Source organism: Salminus brasiliensis, chromosome 18, assembly GCF_030463535.1.
Source record: "Salminus brasiliensis chromosome 18, fSalBra1.hap2, whole genome shotgun sequence".
Lineage (NCBI taxonomy): Eukaryota > Metazoa > Chordata > Actinopteri > Characiformes > Bryconidae > Salminus > Salminus brasiliensis.
This window is the reverse complement of record NC_132895.1, coordinates 25,605,986-25,627,440: the sequence shown is the minus strand read 5'-3', so window position 1 is coordinate 25,627,440 and position 21,455 is coordinate 25,605,986. Positions and strand designations below refer to the sequence as shown.

Here is a 21,455-nt window from a genome sequence, read left to right as displayed (position 1 = left end):
GTTCAACATCCGTTTCTTTTATTCGTTTATTTATTTAATTATTTTTCTTTTTATTAACGAGAAGACGGAATGAAAACAAACTGAAATGAAATAGGAGTAACGTGGCTATTTTTAAAATGGAAGAAGTTGAAAGTATGGATAATTGTGTGACAATGTAAGGAGAAGTAGTAGTAGTAGTAATAGAAGTAAAAAGTTGGCTGAAAAATAATTACTCCAGTAAAGTATGGATATTGTTACTTGACCCCTCTGATTTTAGGGCCTATGAAACTCATGTAAATTATGATTGTGTAGTTGTCCTAAGGGCTTCAACACACAAAGGTACATCCTTTTTTCCCCCCATACTGAATCTTTCTGGTACTGGTACTTCTACAATGAATTGATTAATCTTACCTTTTAATGAATTCTAAATCTATTCATCCAAGCTTTTATCAACACTTCTCCTTCTAGGCAGCCAAGGATAAGTACAGGGAGCTGGCAATCGAAGGCATGCACAGAGACCTCGTGTTCAAGTTTATTGAGAACCAGACCCTACTGCTGGCCCCCATCTGCTCTCACCTGTGTGAATACACTTGGACCCTTCTAGGGAAGGTGAGTTTGCATGCCTCAAGCCGCATTCACTCTGTGGCACTAACACCTGTTTTGAACACAGATGCATGAGAACGCCACGTGACAAAACATTTGGTCAGTGATAAAGAGGTTGTTTCTTACAGCGTGCAGTCCTCTTTCAATAATCTTACCTTATAATGTCATAGTGCCACCTGCAGTACTGGAGCATTCATACAATGAAGGTGGGTTAGACTTTGTGCAGCCCTTGTAAGTTTTGTTTTGTTGAAAGTATACTGAGGCCTTAACTATGCTGAAAACTAAAATTCTTTGGGTTAGACATGGTCTTTCAGTTTCATCAACTACGTTTCATTCCTTGTTAATGACAAGGTCTCCACACACCCACACATAAAATCAGCTTAGCCTCTGTACCAGAATATCCTCATATAGTTGCCAAAACTAATCTTAATCTTGCATTGTATGTTTTTGCTTAGATAAAACAAATCTGATACAAATCTCTACTCTGTTAAACATGTCCTGGTGTAAAGATGAAATAGACTTTATGCCAGAGTACTCAGGAAGTCAGCACCCTAAACCTGCTTAACCTGACACTGAAAGTGATTGAACATTCCCTGACTTCCCTCTGCCTCCACAGACTGATTCTTTGATGAAGGCTAGCTGGCCTGTGGCTGGTCCAGTGGATGAAATTCTGATCCGATCGTCACAGTATCTCATGGAGACTGCCCACGACTTGCGCTTGCGCCTCAAAGCCTACATGCAGCCTCCCAAGAATAAGGTACTGCCTTTATATAATTGCCTTTAGTGCAACATATCTCAAACTACAGAAAATCTTTCTGCCCCTGCAATTACATTCACTTTTGTTAGCTTTCTCTTCAGCTTTTGCTGTCCTGCAAGTTCAAGAGCCTTGCTACATAATCTTGTTAAAACAATGTTATATAATTTGGTTGAGTCATGAACCGTTTTTCTTTTTATTTGTTTTGATTACTTTTATTGAACAAACCTGCTAATTATAACAGCATCTTTTTATATATAAAAGATAAAGAAAGGAAGAACTCAATGTTCCAAATAATTTTGCACAGTTTCAAATCATTTTTTAGGTTGTAAAGAACTGAAAATGCTCATTTGTTGAATTTGCAGCATTAAGAGTCACATTTACTGAAATCAAATCTTAACAGGCCAACTTGCATGCTAGCATACGACCCCTTTTGATATCACCTTCACAATTCTTGCATCCATTGAACTTGTGAGTTCCTGCTTGAAGTTCTTTGCAGGATGTCAGAATAGCCTACCAGAGCTGCTGTTTTGATGTAAACTGCCTCCCATCCTCATGGATTTTTTGCTAGAGGATACTCCAATGGTTCTCAATAGGGTTGAGGTCAGGGGAGTTTCTTATTTTATTTCCTGTAATATTGCACATTGCACTACCGCATCAGTACACCTGATTTTGTTTTACTTCTGATACCGGTTCTGTATCTTTTAGCTTGTCAACAAATGCATGTGTAGAACAGTCTGTGAGAGGGGGCTCAAAGTGTGATTAGTATTTCTGGTTGTGGTATGAAAAGGTGAGTTATGCTCCCCACCTACAAAATATCACTCAGTGGTTTAATAAGCTACCACTGTGACCTAGTTCACAAGTTTGAATCCTGAGCCACTTTACAGGAATCCGTATGAGACAGGAGATCGGCAAAACATAAAAAAACTAGAACCACCGGTGAGCAATCCAAATGCGACAGTGGCAAGGAACTCCAGCAGAGCCTAAAGGAAGAAACTTTGGGAGAAATCAAGACTCTAAACTACAGTCACTGGACCACCAAGACTGTTCTGCTGCTCAGCTATACTGATCTAATCATAACTGTAGCTATGTAGCTAATTTAAGTACAGTAGAGATGGTAAAAAATATGAAAGTAATGATGGGTTAGTGGTGATGATTTTAATGATGGTAGAAAATATTGCAGGCAGGTAACAGTGGCAGGAGGGTGGGCAGCTGATCTGATGTGGGTGGCAGGTGAGCCCGGCGGTTAGTCAGGCTAGACATGGCCCAGGCAGATTAATTGGACTAAGAAATTTCTGAAGCAATACTGAGTGTTGATGTGGATGATCTGGGTAGTGAAGCTAAGAGTCCCAGATACAGTGATTTAAGAACTAGTGTGGGGTGCCATACATTAAAATATCTTTTTACAGACTTTATAAATATTTAATGTTTGCAGTCTTGGTCTTGCTGTTAGATTTTTGCCAATCATTTCAGACTCTCATTCCTGCCCCATAAATCTCCAGATTTTTACTCAAATTCAGATCAGCATTCTATCGTCTGTCTAGTTTTCACATTCTCAATCACCACCTCTTCTGCACATTACATCCAGCCTCTTATTAATAGTTACACTTTGCGCGTCCTGTCAACATCTCCCCACACCTTACTCTAATGCTTCCCTATTTGGCAGTCTAACTCAGCCAGCCTACTTTGAGGCACGTTTTGCCTCAGCATTAAAGAGCACCCCCCCCCCCATGCAAGTGTAATGTGCAAACCAAAACCTTTTGCAGTGTGAGATTGCTGACTTTAGAACTACTGGACAGGCTAATCTGTGGTTATATTTTTATCTGAGCTGTGCAGAGCCCACCCCGGTGTCAGTAGAGGGGGGCGCATCAGGTCAGCCTAAGGGTCTAAGTGGGGGAGAGATGACAGATGTCATGTAGAATATGCTTGCATGAGCTCCACAGCTCCCTCGATGGAGGAGGAGTGCACTGTGCCTTTGCTTTTAAGATGGCACCATTCTCTTTCAGACCGCGTTAACCATGCTGAGGCTTGGGTAATGGGAACTGGGGAGGGCGGGCTTTTCTCAACCATGTCACTGCAGCCATGTGGTAATGGACGTCGGATTGGATTAGGAGTTGCCGTGGTGATGTGGAGGTGGGGTTAGTGGGCTGAGCATTAGGGAACAGGGGGGCTTGGGAGAGTTTGAGTGGCTCAGTGCACAGAAATAGCAGCAAACAGAAATCTTGCCAGGGCCAAATTGACATTTATGGATGAAAAGTGCCTGTGTCAAAACCAGAAATGAAAATCTAAAATTGCTGAAATGAGCGGCACTGTGGCTTTACTGCGAGTTCTGCAGATTTGGGTGCGTTGTTAGTGTTGAAAATATAGGATTCAAATCCGTGAGTCTGTTTACACCTTGAATAACATGCTTTTCAGTGATCGGATCACGTTCAGATTTCATTTGGCCACATGAACAGGCAGGTCACGTAACCTGCACATTGTGATTGAATCACCTAAACCACATTGGGAGGTGGTCAGGGAAGCATCTTAGCCACATTTTACTGTGAGTGTGAATGGTGTGCCTGGGTACAGGTAGAGACGTGTACATGCATTGAGATTGATCCGCACAAATTAGTGTAAAACTGCAACAAACTGTTTATATTTCTATAAAGTTCAACAGACAGGAGGTGAAAAACAATATTTACAGGAAGTAAATATAATATGACTTGCATGCTGGTTCTTTTTATTTCTGAAAGGTAAATCGGATCCTATCTGGTCAGACTGGTGATGCACTTGGATGAAAGTGCAATTGAATCCAGCCAAAGCACGCTATCCAGATATGAAACGCATACTGAGTGAAGGTGTAAATGGCCTCTGTGGTGAAATCAGGTCACTCCTCTCTTTAATTCCTGCCCATTTCCTCTTCCCTCACAGAAAGGAGACAACAGACCTCCAGTCAAGCCCTCTCACTGCACTGTCTATGTGGCAAAGAGCTACCCGCCCTGGCAGCACAGCACCCTCTCTCTCCTGGGCAAGCACTACAAGGTAAACCTTCAGGTTGTTTTTTCATGTTACGTTGCGAGATCGTAAGGGTCTTGTTTTAAATGAAAATTGTTCATTGGCATCCATTAAAACATTTTACCCTCTGTAAAGTTGCTGTTTTAAAGAAACCCACTATGATCTGACAGCACAGTTTTGTTTGTTGAGTTTAAGTATTCTGGAGCATGAATAAGAAAAGTGCCACACCTCAGCCAAAGTTCTAAGCGAGCAGACTGACCTACACTGAGTTATTTCCTATGGTGCTGGGGCGCAGTTGCCTGTAACATGAAGCCACTGCGTCCAGTACCAGCAGAAATACGACAGAGAGCGCCTGCCAAAGAGGAGTACGGACAAGGCTCCAAAGCCCCTCCACTGAGACCAGCGCTTCTGTCAATTCTTAAAGCCAATGTACTATCTCTAAGGAACAAGGTGGGTGCACCTCATTTCCAGTGCCGGCTGGAAAGGGACTTTAAGAAGGCGTGGCTAGGTGTGGAGGGGTCTTCAATGTAAGGTCACTCTGTATAACTTTATCGCTTTCAGAACTGACAGAACCAGAGAATCTGGTAAGGTGTAGTTATAAACAATAAATGGTGTTTTCAGCAAGATCTGGCTTCCAAATGCTTACCCTCTTCTTTCATCATTCCAGTCTCCTCCTAATAGAGTTTCATACCATTGTTGTACGCTGTGCTCAGGCCAGACCCAGCATGCACTACTCGTCTCTTTACACAAGACGATATCTGCCTGCTGCTCAGGTGGCACTAGGTTAATAGAGCTCCAGGATCAGACGGCCTGACTGTGCCATGGAGCACATCCTTTATTCAGTCTTCACCAAATCAATCAACACTAGTTTGGTATCAACTCTCTACAAACATCTCAAATCATACCGTTGCCTAAAAATACTCAGCTCTCTAAATGAAAACACTACCGGTCAGTTTCAATTAATTTAATAATTATGAAGTGTCTAGAAACACTGGTTCTGAGCTGCATTCTGCCTGCTGTTGAATCACAGCTGGATCCTTTTTTTAGTTTGCCCGTAGGGCTAAACAAGGAGCAAATGACTTTGAGGCATGTCTCCTTCATTCTCTGCTACAGCATCTGGAGACATCGGTAATTAGAATCCTCTTTATTGACTACAGCTCCACCATTAATACTATGCAACATAACCAGATGATCAGAAAACGTCATCTCCATGGTCATCCACTTTAGAAACGGTGAAAAAAATCAAGATGATCTTTCCATACAGGCCCTGTTGTGGCCTATGCCTCTCTGTGTTGCAGTGGCTTCGATGGGAAATCTACAGTTACACATCTTAAAACAAAAGGGATACTTACTGGCTAATCAAACCCTTTCATCTCTCATGATAACATGGGACCCTGATCACCCACTGCAATTCTTCTTCTTCGACCGTCTGGCCCAGAGATACAGAGCTCTAGCCTGTAAAAAAAAATGCTTAGTCTGTATACAGCTTTGTTTGTAGGTAAATAAAGTACATGAGTCTCTGCTGGTGGTAATGGCAGTAGTTCAGTTTATTGGATATGTCTATAATTGTATATAACAAGTTATTTGCTTTTCTTTTTTGTTTTAGCATAAACAGTGTGTGTGTATGTAAACACAATGGTTTTTCATTATAAATGGAGCTAATTGGGTCGAGCGTGAGCGCGTGAGTTTCCGAATACTAGCAGTCTTGGTCAAGAAAATACATACTGAAGTCTCTGAAATTGGAGCAGTCAAATAAACATTTGGCTGCTTCTCAATTTTATACTAGCTTGTGGAATCGATTGCAAAATGCACTGTTGCTGATGTTACTCTCAAAATCAGACATCCCCATTTAGAAGCATTGATTTGAAATATGCGATCTTGCTGTCAGCAAAGCACATACTGTACCCAACACATTGGGGCTATGTTCCCATTATCAGGTCAAAATGGTAGAATGGTGTTGCCTTAGCCTTAGCATGACTTAGGTGACATGGCGATTTGAGAAGAGAAAAAAAAAATTAATTTGAAAAGAATTTATTGGATTAAAACATTAGATCTATGACTCAGATCCGAACCTCGATCAGGTGAAAATTCCGCAATCTGAGCAGTGTTTCTTTCTTTAAAGTGAAGTGCCATCTTCTGTTTGGGTTATCAGACTTCTTTATGGCTTGTTCAGGATATGCCTGTTTTACCTTCAGTGGTTTTCAAGTGTAATTATTGTTTTCAGTAAATTTCTCTCCTATGTTCAAAATAAGGTTGAAGGTCAAGGGCTCATTCTTAGCCATTCAAGATGCCCCCAAAGGTCTTCATTGATACATAAGTTCAAAGGCATCAATGTTTTTACTTTTCTACTGTTTTATTGCCCCTTTTTCACACCAAATAAGCTTCTCGACCTTGTTCTGTTTTTGTTTGTTTGTTCTTGACCGCTGGCTCTTTTTTTGTTAATAATAGATGCAGTAGGTAACCGCTGTCTACCACTTCTGAATCTTTACTATCAAAGACAGAGTTGGCGGCGTTTCCCGTTGTTTCAACAAAATGCAACTAATGAGACCAAAACGATATGAGATTACCTTTTTACTATTCTTTTTGGGTTCCTAGAACAACAATGGAACTTTGCCTGACAACAAGGTCATTGCCATGGAGCTGGGCGCCATGCCAGAACTGAAAAAGTACATGAAGCGGGTGATGCCGTTTGTGGCCATGATTAAGGTAAGAGCAGTGGTGAGAGTTGGAGCTTGTAGAAAAGTGATTGAGTGTTTGATGCTCTAAGGTTTGTCTGAAATTAACAGCTCATTATAATGAGCTGATTATTGTAAAATTGATAATTACATATACTGTTGTAAATTGTCTGTACAGAATTCTAATTACATTTTGTGTGTGTCTAATAGGACAACCTGGAAAAGAATGGGCCGAGGGTCCTTGATCTGGAGCTGGAGTTTGATGAGCGAGCAGTTCTGCTGGAGAATATTGTTTATCTGACCAACTCTCTGGAGGTAAGCAGGGGACCAGCTGTGCAGTGTAGCCAGTATTTCTGAAAAGCAGTGAGAAATCTAATTCAATCTAAACCAGGACCCTTCAAGCGGTTACATTTTTAGAGGTATAATGTAAAGAACTCTTTCATTCAAGCCTTTTAAAGTCCCCTCATTAGGCTTAAAGAATTACTCCCACTGGCATAATCAGTTAATTTACAGCCTGTGCAAAAGTGCCTTTTTGTGTGTGTGTAAATGATGTAGTTAAGTAATTAGTTCTAAATTTTAGCACTTCCTTTCCCTCTCGTTCTGTTTGTAGCTGGATCAGATAGATGTGCTGTTTGCCTCTGAGGCTGAGGATAAAGTAAAGGAGGACTGTTGCCCAGGGAAACCGTTCAGTATCTTCAGATCTGAGGTAAGGTTGTTACAACAGTCACCCACCTACACAAAAAAGGCCTCCTCAATCGTTTCTCCTTTTTAATAGATGATCAGTCTTGGACTATGCCCAGGCTAATTTTAGAAAGAATTTCTGCATGGTTAACAATGCTCAGACACGCAGTCAGTCGTCATTCAGGCAATAGTTGGTGTTTTATTTTTATTTTTATTTTTTTTATTTTTTTCCCCTCCCTTCTAAAAGGCTATATGCAGTTGTATGCAAATTTATGGACACTATGGTTTAATTGAGCACCAGTAATCACAGCCTCTGTAACTAATAAAACAGACACCGTATTTTCAACAAATGCACAATTACTCTCTTTCATGATAAACATCTCATGTGGAAAATGCAAAAGAGTTTATGCAGCCAAAATGTTTGTGTGATTTTATTTTATAAATTAAAAACACAATTTCAGACCTTGATTAGCAAATAAGGCCTGGGGCATGTCACCAATTATAATTGGGAACTATTGGCTGAACCTAATTTCCAAGCTTTGTACATTCTCTGACCCTTCAAACATTTTGCTAACACTCAGCAACTGTCTAAAGATCTGAGAACGAGTAAGTAATCAATGCCCACAAGGCAGGAGTAGGCTATCGGAAGACAGCAAAGCATTTTCAGCTTGCGGTTTCCACAGTGTGGTCTGTTCTGGGGAACCGTGGAAGTCAAAATGAGATCAAGAAAACTCTCCAAGAAAACTGCTGATATTCCCTATATGAATGCCAAGAACCTGCCGGATGGTTTAGCTGAGTCGATAGTTGTGGCGCACTATTTCACTGTGCAGTATTGCCTGTACAAACATTATCTTTATCTTTTTCCTCTGGAGCCTACAAATGTGCTGATTTGATATTTCATTGATCCTTTTTTATTATTAATATCTTTGTGATAATGCAGCACGGAAACGCGGTTCAAACAATGTTCCTGAACCTGTAGATCCTGGCCTTTAGATTGTATCTCATTGCCAGCTCATACATGACTCCCATCCAGACTTATTACGCATGTCCATCATTTGCCTCTCATCTTACCAATTGCTGTATTCGAGCCTCCATATATGGGTTTGTGTGAAGCTGACCAAAGGAACTTCTCATAGTTTTTTTTCTATTCTATTTTATTCATACATTCCAGTACTTTTGTAAATCTGGGACTCTGGTAAATCCATTTTAACCACCAAAACAATTCGTCTACATGAGTAAAGGTATGTTTTCACAAGAAATAGGAAGAATTTCTGAAATCTAACTTTAGTTTTTCAGGTGTAGGATTGGAGTATCTCTTCACACAGTTGTTTAAGTCACATTGGGTCTCAACATAGCGAGATTTAAGAGGGCTAATGGAGTAGTCACGAAAGGGCACTTACCTGCAACCTTGTCACAAAACATAACATTTAAACTCTGCTACAAAACATCTAGACATGCCACTTGAAATCAAGTCAAGACAAATTTATTTGTATAGCACTTTTTACAACTGTTGTCACAAAGCAGCTTTACATAATCTTTAATTAGTAAGAGACAAAAAAAAATAAATAACATAAAACACATGAAAAATCTAAGACCCCCAGTGAGCAAGCTAACAGCGACAGTGGCAAGGGAAAACTAACTCAGCTTGGGAGGAAACAGGACTCATAAGGGGGACCCATCCTTCTCTGGTCAGAACTATTTATAAATTATTAATAAAAGTTACCAAACCATATATACTGTTGAACTGTGCTGGTGTTCAACATGTTCATAATCATAATACAATAATCATGGTGTAGTATAACTTAATATAGTCATGGCAGTGATGGTCAAAGTAATAAGAGTAATGAAAGTTAATAGGGGTAAAATAGTTAATAGTGGCAGATAGTTAAGAGTCCATTTCGGTTTTAACATTTTAACATGGTCATTAGACAGGTGGCAGTAGTAGGAGTGTGTGTCGCTGGTCTGGCATGGGTGGTGGAGGTGGGGTGGGCCTGCTGGTCGGGCTGGTAGGTGGCAGCTGGTCTGACGCAGGTATAGGTTGCTGATACACAGTGCTGATAGAACTGAACTGATATGGTCAAATTTTCTAGTTTTATTAAGGACCCTGGCTGCAGCATTTTGAACCAGCTGAAGTTTATTGAGGTTCCTGCTGGAACAACTTGACAAAACTGTATTACAGTAATCTAGCCTTGAGGTAATGAAAGCGTGTACTAACTTTTCTGCATCCTGTAGAGATAAGGAGTTTCTTAGTTTGGCAATGTTCCTAAGATGTTAAAAGGGTGTCCTAGTTTTATTAGCTATATGTTGCTCAAATGATGGATCTGAATCGAATATGATTCGAAGATTTTTAGCTGCTAGACCAGAAATACTGGAAGCATCAGCCAAGTCTAACATTAGGTCTGATTTCAGTTTATTTCTAGTGTCTTTTGGACCTAAAAGGAGTTGCTGTTAAGACAGAAGTTGTGTGACATCCAGAGTTAAACATCCTTTACACAGTCCTCCATTTTCTGTAATCTAAATTTATCGTCAGGTTTGGCTGATATATAGAGCTGTGTGTCATCTGCAAAACAATGGAAATTGAAGTCATGTCTGCTTATAACTGAGCCCAGTGGTAACATGTATAATGAAAATATTAGCGGTCCTAAAATTGAGCCTTGCGGAACTCCATATCTTACTTTTGTGTAATTTATAGATAATTATTTTACCTTTATGAACTGATGGTCTTTGGTTAGATATGATTTGAACCACGATAGGGCTGTTCCTATGATTCCAACCATGTTCTCTAATCTTTCTAGTAGAATAGTGTGATCTATTGTATCAAAGGCTGCGCTGAGATCTAGTACGGCTAATAAAGATACATAGCCTTGATCAGAGGCAAGAAGGAGATCGTTTGTAATCTTCACTAGGGCTGTCTCTGTGCTGTGATTGGGTCTGACTCCAGATTGGAATTTCTAATGCATGTCATTTTTATTCCGGTATAAGCGGAGTTGTTGGGCCACAGCTTTTTCTAAAATCTTACCTTATATAAATGTAAAGTTGGGTCTGTAATTAGACAATACACTAGGAACAAGATTTGGTTTCTTGATTAAAGGTTTTATGAAATCAAGTGTTGTTGACTGACAAAGTCAAAATAGAACTCTTCAGCCACGCTTAGTAAAGGTATGTTTGGGGGGGGGGGGTGAATAGGAACTACATTTAATTTACATTTACATTTACGGCATTTAGCAGACGCTCTTATCCAGAGCGACTTACAAAGTGCTTTGCTATTTACCCAAGAAAAGCCTTAGCTAGTTAGAATAGACTAATAATTCAAAAGATGCCTCTAAGCTTTAGACATTGCTAAACACAATACAATAAGGCGACCATAGAACTATTCGTCCAAGTACTCTCTGAAGAGGTGGGTCTTCAGTTTGCGTTTGAAGACAGCAAGCGACTCCCAGGGGCAGCTCGTTCCACCACTTTGGTGCCAGGACAGAAAAAAGCCTGGACGCTTCATGAAAAGAACACCCTGCCAATGTAAAGAATGGGGGTGGATCTGTTATGTTTTGGGGTTGCGTTGCTGCCAGTGGCATTGCCAATGGATGAATAGATTAGGCAAGCAAGCACGAAGAATATTTTAGCAAATCCTGAATGAGATGGTTTCAACAACAGGATCCAATGATCCAAAACAAATCTACAATAAACTACCTGAACAAACACAAACTGAAGCTTTTGGAATGTCCCTCTGGCATATCATAGGAAATTTGTGGATAGACCTGTACAGGCAAGTCAAACCCAAGACTATCCACGATCTTGAGGCCTTCTTCAAAGCATGGGGGGAAATTCCAAATGGTTTACAAGAAATGAACGATCTTTACCTAGCTAGAAAAAGTGTTTTGTCCTGGGATTTCTGCCAAAGGGGTGTTACTAAGTACTGACTCTAGTTCAAACTTTTGCACAGGCCACACTGATTAATTTGATTTTATTGTTATGAAAAATACTTTATTATTATGTTATAAAAAATAGTAACTGTTAATTAGGATTTGCTCAAATAAATAAATATGAAATATAAATTTGATAAGGTAAAGAGGCTGTGTTTAGTACTTCCCACTATTAAGCAAAGGGTGCCCAAACCTTCACATACAACTGTCCCTATGTTCAGTAAATCTGGCTCTTCTAATAAAACCCATAGACCATTACTGGTGAAGCATTGTTAAGCATTATGAACCATTAAGCTGTGAGTTCTTTTCTTTCTTTCTCCCCCTCCCTGTAGCCTGGAGTGTCTGTGTCCCTGCTGAACCCTCAGCCATCCAATGGTCTCTTCTCTACACGAATTGACGTCCGGCAGGGAGACAACAAAGACAGCATCATCCGCAGACTGTCCAAAATCAACAGAGGCATCAAAGGTAGGGCTTACTGAACTCTTAGTAAATCCCTTAAAATGACCTGAACCAGGTTTGTTAGGATTTTATATCACATTTAACATGTTGCATTAATTAAGAATCTCTGATCTTGTGGACAGTTACTAACTCCAGTTCTTTTCTTTTCTTCAGACTTATCCAAAGTGAAGCTCATGCGCTTTGAGGACCCAGTGCTTGGCCCCCGCAGTGTGCCGGTCTTGGGAAAAGAAGAGCATGGGAAACTTCCCATCTCAGACAAGTCTGTCTTCCACATCAGTCTAGACGAGAAGAAAGTGCACTTGAGTGACAACGGCCTCAAGGTGGACATTGGGGACACTCTTATCTACCTAGTCCAGTGAGATTTGGATCTCTTCAAAAGGGGGTGGGGGAAGCAGTCATGGCGGTTTCTATGTTTTCTACTCCTTTGACCCGTTATTTCTTTCCGATAGCCATCTAAAAGTAGTTTGTCTAAAATGTAGCATTAGCTGGCACCTAGTCTTGATGTCAAACTCTAATGCTAAAACAGTCCAGCAAGAAGACTCTGCATTCTTTCTTTCAGCTTGATGTAAGTTCAGATGAAGGCTCTGTAATTGGTGATTAAAACAAGGTAGGCCACGTTTCTGATGCAGTGGTTCAACTCCCTCTGTTTAGTGCTGTCATCTTTTAAAATTTGAACTTTGAAAAGCCTAATGTAGTTATGTGGCTTTTCTATTTTTGGGGCATGACTTTTTTTCTGTCATTTGTTTGTTACATATATATATATATATATATATATGTATAATTTATAGCTCGTTGCTGTCACGCAAAAACCTTGTATCTGTTGTAGAACCATGTGTGTAGTTGTTCTTTACATAGTCAAAGTGTCATGATAAATGGATTAATAGAAATTGACTTAGAATAAAATATTTACATTGACTTCTGTTAAAAGCTAAGAAGATAATTATTATTATTATTATTATTATTTCCTTTTGGTATAATTTGCCATTTTGGAGATATGAGGTTTTTGTTGGACAGTGACTAAGATATAAGCCCTGCTTGGCTTACAAACTAGGTCATCCAATTATAAAATCACTGCCGGCAAATTCATTCTGTATGCAACGGACAGCTTCTGACTCTGGCTATAAACATCGATATTGGAGGTTTTGAATTTCATGCTGTATGTTGTGTCTGACTGTACAACTATTCTGTAAAGAACACCCTCAACATCTTTCTGCTTCCTAGTCATAATTGCTTCTCCAATTGAATTTCATGTATATGATGAATAGGGGAAAAAGTGATAAAAACAAAAGAATCTTCATAAAACGTGAATGTTTTTTGTGACCATTAACAACGTAGCGATTATGTGGATTAGTTAGTTACCCACTTTGGGGTTTCCCATTGAGTTGTTGCTTGCGTCCTTGCGGCTGAGCTAACCCGCAGCAGATTCGGAGGCAGAGCTCAGCATAGCACAGCTAAAAAGGGATGTCATCAGTTTAATGTGCATTGGGCGTGCGGGAGCAGGAAATGAGGTGAGAAGTCAACCTCGAGAAGACATGCACTTCAGCCTCATCTGAATCAGTGTTTGCAGAAGGAGACTGTGGCTGCACCCTTTGGAGGTACAGTATTAAGTCCATTTGTTTTTGGTGTATATTTTGTGGCACTATTGGTATTTCTTGTTTTTCTTTTTTTTATGTGTTGTCTGAATGAGGGTTGCTCAGTAGGCCAGTTATGTAAGGCTAGGAGGGCCACTGAGTGCTGTTTCGTACTGAATGCCATTTTATTGTGCTACTTATTGTGTTGAGGTGTGTGTGTGTGTGTGTGTGTGTGTGTGTGTGTGTGTGTGTGTGTGTGTGTGTGTGTGTGTGTGTGTGTGTGTGTGTGTGTGTGTGTGTGTGTGTGTGTCTTTCAGTGGCTTTGGAATTGTGAACTGAAGGTCTGTGTCTGCAGTAGACATACCACTTCTTCATTGTGTATTTCTTCGCTCTAATTGGAGAGCACACTCGCCTGTGTTGCTCTGTATTAGCCGCTTGGAGAAGGCTGGTCTCTTATCAGTCCTGAGCAGCTGGCTGGTTTAGCTCCTTGGCCATGCAGCTATCTGAAGGAGCACACTCCTGTCACCCTTCTCTTGTCTTCTCCCTCAGCCCCCTGTCAGCCCGAGGAATTTGTAACGTGCCGACGTGCCGACGCCCCAACAGCCGCCACAACGTAAGTGTTCACCCCCCTATCAGGAGCCATCACTCGTGTGCAGGGCAATGTTGTCGATACGTTCAGGTCTGCTATAGTTTGCTCCTTGAAAGGATATTGCATGTGCTGCCTAGTTGTGTCTCTATGGTCTCACCATGCAACAGCTACCTCTTCTCTCAACCGAGCACAGAATGGAAGACTCAGGTGGACATGGGACGGAAGGCCGCCAGGAGGGCAGCTGGTCGCCACCCAGTGACGGGCTGGAGCTTCCTGTGATCACTCAGCCAGGCCTGGGAGTGACCACCACAACAGTGACCACCATCACGCAGACGGGGGGAGACTGGAGCACGGGGCTTTTTGAAGTGTGCAGTGACTGCAGCACCTGTAAGAGGAAGTGTTTAAAAGTGTTCAGTCTTGTCTGCGTGAGAAAAGAGGCATGTGGTAAAGAGACGTGACAGCTTAAATGTAGTAGTACTAGCTCACAGCAGCCATCCTGAAACAATGCGGATGTGAAACTGACATATCTGTTATTGGTATTTACTGCCCCCTATATTTATTGTTAGTCGCACTTGCATGTGTGCTTGAGGTGTTTCTTAAGCAAGCTTTATTATTAGTTTCCACCAGGGCAGTGTGGTTTGATTTCGTGTCATTTTTCTTTTTTTTTTTTTTTTAATGGGAATGAGAATTTTATATGTATATTTCTGTGACCTTAAGCTATTTATTTATTGATTTAGAGTAATTTTGATGTAAAATGGTTTATTTTAGAGAAACTTATCAACTTAAATTCTAGTCTTTGAAGTTATGGTGATCACAATAGAAACACACATGCATGCCATTTTGCATAGTGTCTGAAATCCGGCAGCATCCGTTAACGTATCTATGTATCCAACGATAATAAAGACGTGGCTTTGGATGTCTGGATTCTATCACCACCATTATGAGCAACTCATCCTGGTTCAAAACACGTAATATCAAACCAGTCTGAATGACTTTCTTTACTTAAAGGTTTAATTGTAAAAACAGTATAAATAAATCCCCATGAACCCTAGGGTTATATGTGAGTTTTAAGTTTAGGACCTTTCATTCAGTAACTACTACCTAAACGATTCTGTGGCTGCTGTGAAACTATTAGGAAACCTTTGTTGTTGGACAGCAAGGCATTGGAAGGGACACATACAAGCCTTTAGGGTTTAAAGGATGTAATGGTATGTACAGCAATTGGGTATTTTGGCCTCTTCCTCTATCTATACCAGTGGCTCCCAATTTTAGTCCTGGGGAACCACTACCCTGGATGCTGTTGTGCTCTCCTTGAAGTAACACACTTGCCTCCAAAAGGGCTTGTCAATTAGGTCCCTTGTTGGATGAGGTGTTTTGGGAGCAGTGGAAACTATAATATTTGCCAAGCAGTTGCTGTTTTAGTTTATGCATATGTTGAGGCTGTCCTGTATCTCAATCAGATGGATTTGAAGACTACTAAATATTAAAATCATTCTGGTTACTGCTGAACCACTCTATTCGATTGATCATAGCCATGTTTCTTATCCTTCTTAAACTTCTTACAGTTGAGATCACTGAAAGATTCACTAACATGGTATTGGTAATTTCCTAATTTAACTTGATTTGAAAGCTGATTTAATTTCTGTCCTAAAACAAACACCACCAATCAGGCTTCACAGCAGATATGAAGTTTTGGTGTTACAATGTTTTTCTTTATTTTATTTTCCTTTAAATGTGGTACTGTTCATGTGCCAGTTCTTATTTAATCTGTCTATATTGTCACAATATTTCTGTGAAACGTTCAGGTGGTCTTTACCATGCCGGATTGCTGTGCATTTCAACTTTAATGAAAGGGCAGGTTAAATTTGCACTAAAATTAAATATAACCTATGATTTAATGCCTTTATTTTAGAGGACATTACCTTTTTTTGCCACTAAATACCGCAATTTCTTGTCATAACAGGGAGTGTATAGTAGATGTTGTGACTTTAAATTAGCATGTAAATTAAACTTAAACTAATGGTATCAAACACTGTAGCATCCATTGTTACCAGTAACGAGACACTGATATAACTGAACATTATGTGTCAAGTGAAGTGGAGTACCTACTTGGTCAGTTGAAAATCTGTTTTAAAAAGTTTTAAGGTGCACTTACCAAACACTTGATTAGAAACACTGAACTAATACTGGTTAGAGACTCCTCTGCTCTCAAAACAGCCTTGGTTCTTTGTGGTATTCATTCTAAAAGTGGTAAAAGTGTTTTTTTAGGAGCACTTTCATGCTGTGTAGATCTCTTGTTGCACCATATCCTAAAGTGTTCTATTGGATTCAGATCTGGTGGCTTGGAAGGCCAATAAAGAACTGAACTCATTATCATGGTGGATTGTGGCCTTGTAGAGTTGCAAATGTTCAGAAACAATGCTCAGATAGCAAGTAATCCCTCCTCAGGTCTCCAACTGTCCAGTTTCAGTGAGCTTGTGTCTACTCCTGCCTCAGTCTTCTGTTCTTGGCCGATAGAAATGGAACCTAATGTGGTTCTTTGCTGTTGTAGCCCTCCCACCTTAAGGTGGAACAGCATGTTGAGCATTCTGAGCTCACTACAATTGTTCAGAGTGGTTATCGGAGTTACTAGCTGTAGCTCAAACCAGTCTGGTGTTTTTTTTCATTGACCTTTCTCATCAAAAAGGAGTTTCTGTTGGTAATACCCCTGCTCACTGGATGCTCACCAGTAAACTCTAGAGACTGTTGTGCTGGAAATTCCAGGAGATCAGCCGAAATACTCAAACCAGCCCGTCTGGCACCAACAATCATGCCACACTTTACAGATTACATATTCCCTCCCAACCCCACCACCCCCAACCCCCATCATTCTGATGATTGCTGAACATCACCTGGTCCATATCGGAATGTTTTTGTACATTGTTCTGCTGCCAATGATTAACTGATTTTGAAAATTGCATGAATGAGTTATGAGTTTGTTTATTTGTTAAAAAGCATGGTCATCTATAAAGCTCTTAGCATACATACCTAATAAAGTCTAAATTCCATTAGGTTTCTTTCAATCTTCTCTACTTTTTGTTTCTCCAATAGGTTTGATGGGTACATTTGTGCCCTGCTGTTTGGATTACAGTTTGGCTCATCAGTATGGAGAGTGCCTGTGTCTGCCAATGCTACCTGGCTCTACATTTGCTATGCGAGTTGGCATTAGGGAACGTTTTAAAATCAGGGTGAGTGACAGAAAAAAAGAGTGAGGAATATGATGTTGCTGCTTTGCCTTGTCTGGGGTCTAGCAGTCTCAGGATAATGGCATTAGAAAATAATGCTTGACTGCACTCATGCAAAAGCCTGGCCATGGAACATTTGCCTATATTTGTAAATCGCATCTGTTTGGCAAATCATTGGTGTACAGATTAGACGTTTATGAAAATTCAGAGATGCAGGAAGGTGAGAGTCCACATCTAGCCAAAATTAGATTATTGGGGGACTTTTTTCTGGCCAACTGTTGCTGTCAACGTAGATGTTAATGTATTTATTTATTCATTTATTTATTTATATATAATCTTTACATCTTCAGCATCAGAAAAGAAGGGCTACATATTAATGCTGTGGTAAACCAGGAAAACTTGGAAGATTCTAGACCTAAAAGGCTACTTAGAAACCAAAGAAACCCTTATCCACCTACTTTTGTAAATATGGGACAGTAAACAGAAAAAGTAAAATGCAGTTCTGGGAGGGTGGGGAAGGAATGTTTTGTAGGTTTTAATTTGTACCTTTTTACAGAAACGTACCTGTCCTTAGTCGGAAATATGTAGAGACAAAGATCATTACAATCCACCTTTAACTGCTAATAAACAATACATATCATTATACCTAGAAAATAAGTCTCTATGCAAGATATTTGTCTGCATCTCTACTTTTGTATCTGGATATCTGTATTTAAAGCTACGTCCACTAGGGGCCGGATCAGGGCTACAACATCCCCTGCTGACATAAGAATTCCTTCCTTGAGTTCTACCTCAGATCTTGAGGAGAATGTTGTTTAACCCTAGGAAACTGCAGAAAAAGACAAAGAGCTTTTTGTCCAGTCTGCTCCTGACATAACATCAAGTCAAGTTAAGTCAGATTTATTTGTATAGCGCTTTTTACAACTGTTTTACATCACACTTTGTTGGTATTGCATCTAGCAGACATGTCACATTAATTCTTCAGGACGTGCACAGCCTACAGTCTGAATGAACATAGGATGCACAGGGTTGCCATGTCACACAAGCAAACTACAAAGCAAGGATATTGCACCCTTAGTTGCTTAGTGACTTTGGTTTCCACTAATGCAGATTTGCGTGTACTCGCCGGAGCCTTCGACCCAGCAGATTTAGGTATTATATGCAGTGCTGTCCAGTCTGACAGTTTGTTCACATTTGTGTTTAAAAATAATATTGTATGTCACGGAAAATATGTATTTAAAAACTCTCCCACACCCGCTTGACCAACTCTCCGTTTACAACAACTGCGCCTCACCACTCCATGGTAGCTTTAAAACTAAAACCACAATAATTTTAATATATATTGGATCAATATCAGTATCAGCTGATGCTCTAGGTTTCAGAATTTGTGGTTTCATGTCTTCGCTAAGTGATGATGAAATAATAAACATTTGGGAGGAGGAACATGCCTGAAGCCCCTCCTCCCTAATCAACATCCTTTAAATACCATCTCCACCTTGTTTACGTGTCTACGACAAAGTCCCCCCACCCACCTCTCCCCTTCTTCCCCCAGGAATCTGGTTGCTACTCGTTTTGCCAGGTTACCCCCCCCCCCAATCTATGACTTTCCTGTAGGCTGCCCATGGACCTTTTTAGTTCAGTTTGGCTCACTTCCTTGCCCTTTTCCGTCTATTGAAACTGCATCTGGTTTCATTTAGCCATTGTTTGGGGTCTCTATCACAATAGCGGTTTGTCATTATCTGTATAACTGAGCTGCCATGTGTAGTAAACCGCCCACTCTTACTGCACGATAAGCCTCCTCTAGATATCCTCTCCAAACTGACAACCAATTCTCACAGGCAGCTGCTACCTTAGGTCAATCTCTGCTTATGTCTATCGCTACTATAAAGTTTCTCATGCCTCCATCAGATCTCAATCTTCCCATAACTGACAAGCTTACAAACTGAAAGGAACTTTCCACCAACTGGCGCCAACCAGAGAAGGATGGGTTCCCCTACTGAGCCTTGTTTGGCAAAGCAGGTTGGCTGTAGATCCAAACAAGTACACATCATATAACTAATTAGCTGTTTGAGGACTGAGCCCGAATGATTAAACAAGTAGAATCAGGTGTACTATTGATTTGATTGGAAGGAAAACGTGTATGTGGATATGAGTGGCGGAACCTAAGCAGCAGATACAACTGGCAGACAAACACAATATTGAATTACCCCCTGCACACACTAGACTTTGAAGCAGATGGATGTGGCCTTTGGTATAAGTTGTTGAGCCATGCTCTGGAATACCTTGAATAACCTCTGCTGTGTGTGTCTGTGTGTGTGCGTGTGTGTGTGTGTGTGTGTGTATGTACCATTTGTACCTGTAGGGCAATATGTGTGAGGACTGGGCTACAATATACTTCTGCTACCCTTTGGCTCTTTGTCAGATGATCCGAGAGATGAAGAGGAGGCTGAAGAGTCAGGTGTACACTGTTTCTACTGCACTGGAGTGTTCCTGAGCGGGAAAGCAGTGAGACAGAAAGAGATGTATGTGTCAAGCTCTTAACGGAGAGGGTTTTGTGAAGAGACGTACCAGTAATTTGTAGTTACAGATTGATATCTCTGGCATTTCAAGTGAATAGGTGGGTAACTGTGGGGACAGGGGGGAGGGAGAGGGGGGGTTTGATTATACTTGCTTAATATTTGGTAGATGTGTTGTCAAATATTTTTTTTGTAAAGAAACGGATATGGATGCAGTACAGATGCATTTTTTTAAATAAATACATTTGTGTGTAATAATCTATTACTGTTTACGTTTTATACCTTTAGAAGCCTATGCCATGTAATATACCATGATGCATTGTTTTTGTATGAATTACTCCAGCAGTATTATAGGCTATTAGGATTTTTTTAGCATGGTCTCTTCTTAATATTGGTTACAAATAACAAATTTTAGAAATTATTTTATGCATTTCAGTCCCAAAATGTTACTAAAAAAAAAAAGTTTCATTTTACTCTGTTGATCATTTCCATTTTGCTGTGTGGATGTAACATTCAACATACATCATTGCTTAAAGACAAAAACCTTGTATCTCCAAAACTGCAACATTTACAGGAAATGGAAAAAACATTAAACCTTAAGTTAGTTCAGTCCACACCTTTAACTAGTGATAGTATGAGAAGAGACTGTTGTGGAGGCTTGAGCTTCAACAAACATGGGAAAGGGATACAAGAACATTGCCATAGAAAAAAACGAAGGCACACAAAGGCAAAAAAAAAAAAAAAAAAAAAAATACTGAACGTTTTCTTGTTCAGCAGAACATGCAAGAGGCTGAGCCATGCAAGATGACAATGATCCAAAAGACAAAAGTAAACCAACCACAGAGTGGGTCGAATAGAACATCCATGTTTAGGAATAGTCAAAGGGAGGTGAGAACTCTCACTGAAATGCTGTGTGCCAGAATGTGTTTGAGAATACATCCCAAAAACCTATGTGAACTAAAACATGAAGAGTCCATCTGCTGAGCTGCAGTCCTGCACTGTTGTTTCTAAATATAGGTCAGGGGGTTAAGTAGCTACTAGGCTTTATAGACAAAAGTATTGGGACACACAATGCTCATGCTCATTTATTGTTTCTGCAAGGATGTGGGATGATCACTACCCCAACTAATCCCAACAGTATTGGAAGGGGCATCAACATTGCTACAAAGCTCAATGGTTGGGGACTTTATATCCCTCTATCCCACACCTGGCATTAGGCATGGTGCCTCTAGATTCATGTTTATCAGCTCCAGAGAGCCCTATTCTATTGAGAATATACTTGGGAGAAAAGAACGCTTGTACTGTTCCTTGTTACAGTGCACCTGGATGAGTCTGTTGCTAAATGTGCTCTGCTGTCTACCGGTGGATCATGATGAGGGAGTGGTGTATTGTGCAGCAGTGAGGAGCAGTAAGTTTGCTAAGCTGTTGAGAGGGCTGTTGTTTAGTTTCTTCCTTCTTTTAACTCAAAACCATTAAGAGAGCAGCCC

At 40.3% G+C, this 21,455-nt stretch overlaps 2 protein-coding genes across 2 annotated transcripts in view; both read left to right on the top strand.

The window, feature by feature from the left end:
- The window catches only part of lars1b (leucyl-tRNA synthetase 1b), a 29,552-nt gene extending 16,201 nt beyond the window's left edge, over positions 1–13,351 (top strand). The window contains exons 25-32 of the mRNA XM_072662360.1: positions 448–588; positions 1,199–1,339; positions 4,250–4,360; positions 6,929–7,039; positions 7,219–7,323; positions 7,619–7,714; positions 11,942–12,074; positions 12,222–13,351. Coding sequence (XP_072518461.1) covers positions 448–588; positions 1,199–1,339; positions 4,250–4,360; positions 6,929–7,039; positions 7,219–7,323; positions 7,619–7,714; positions 11,942–12,074; positions 12,222–12,427 — 1,044 coding nt within the window. The 3' untranslated portion in view covers positions 12,428–13,351. The remainder of the gene's footprint in view (positions 1–447; positions 589–1,198; positions 1,340–4,249; positions 4,361–6,928; positions 7,040–7,218; positions 7,324–7,618; positions 7,715–11,941; positions 12,075–12,221) is intronic.
- Positions 13,352–13,638: 287 nt separating this feature from the next.
- Positions 13,639–20,082, top strand: plac8l1 (PLAC8 like 1). Its single transcript, XM_072661891.1, has 5 exons — positions 13,639–13,663; positions 14,189–14,252; positions 14,422–14,615; positions 17,319–17,455; positions 19,815–20,082. Exons 3-5 carry the CDS (start codon positions 14,423–14,425, stop codon positions 19,944–19,946), a joined length of 462 nt encoding a protein of 153 aa, XP_072517992.1. The 5' UTR covers positions 13,639–13,663; positions 14,189–14,252; position 14,422; the 3' UTR covers positions 19,947–20,082.
- Positions 20,083–21,455: the final 1,373 nt, after the last annotated feature.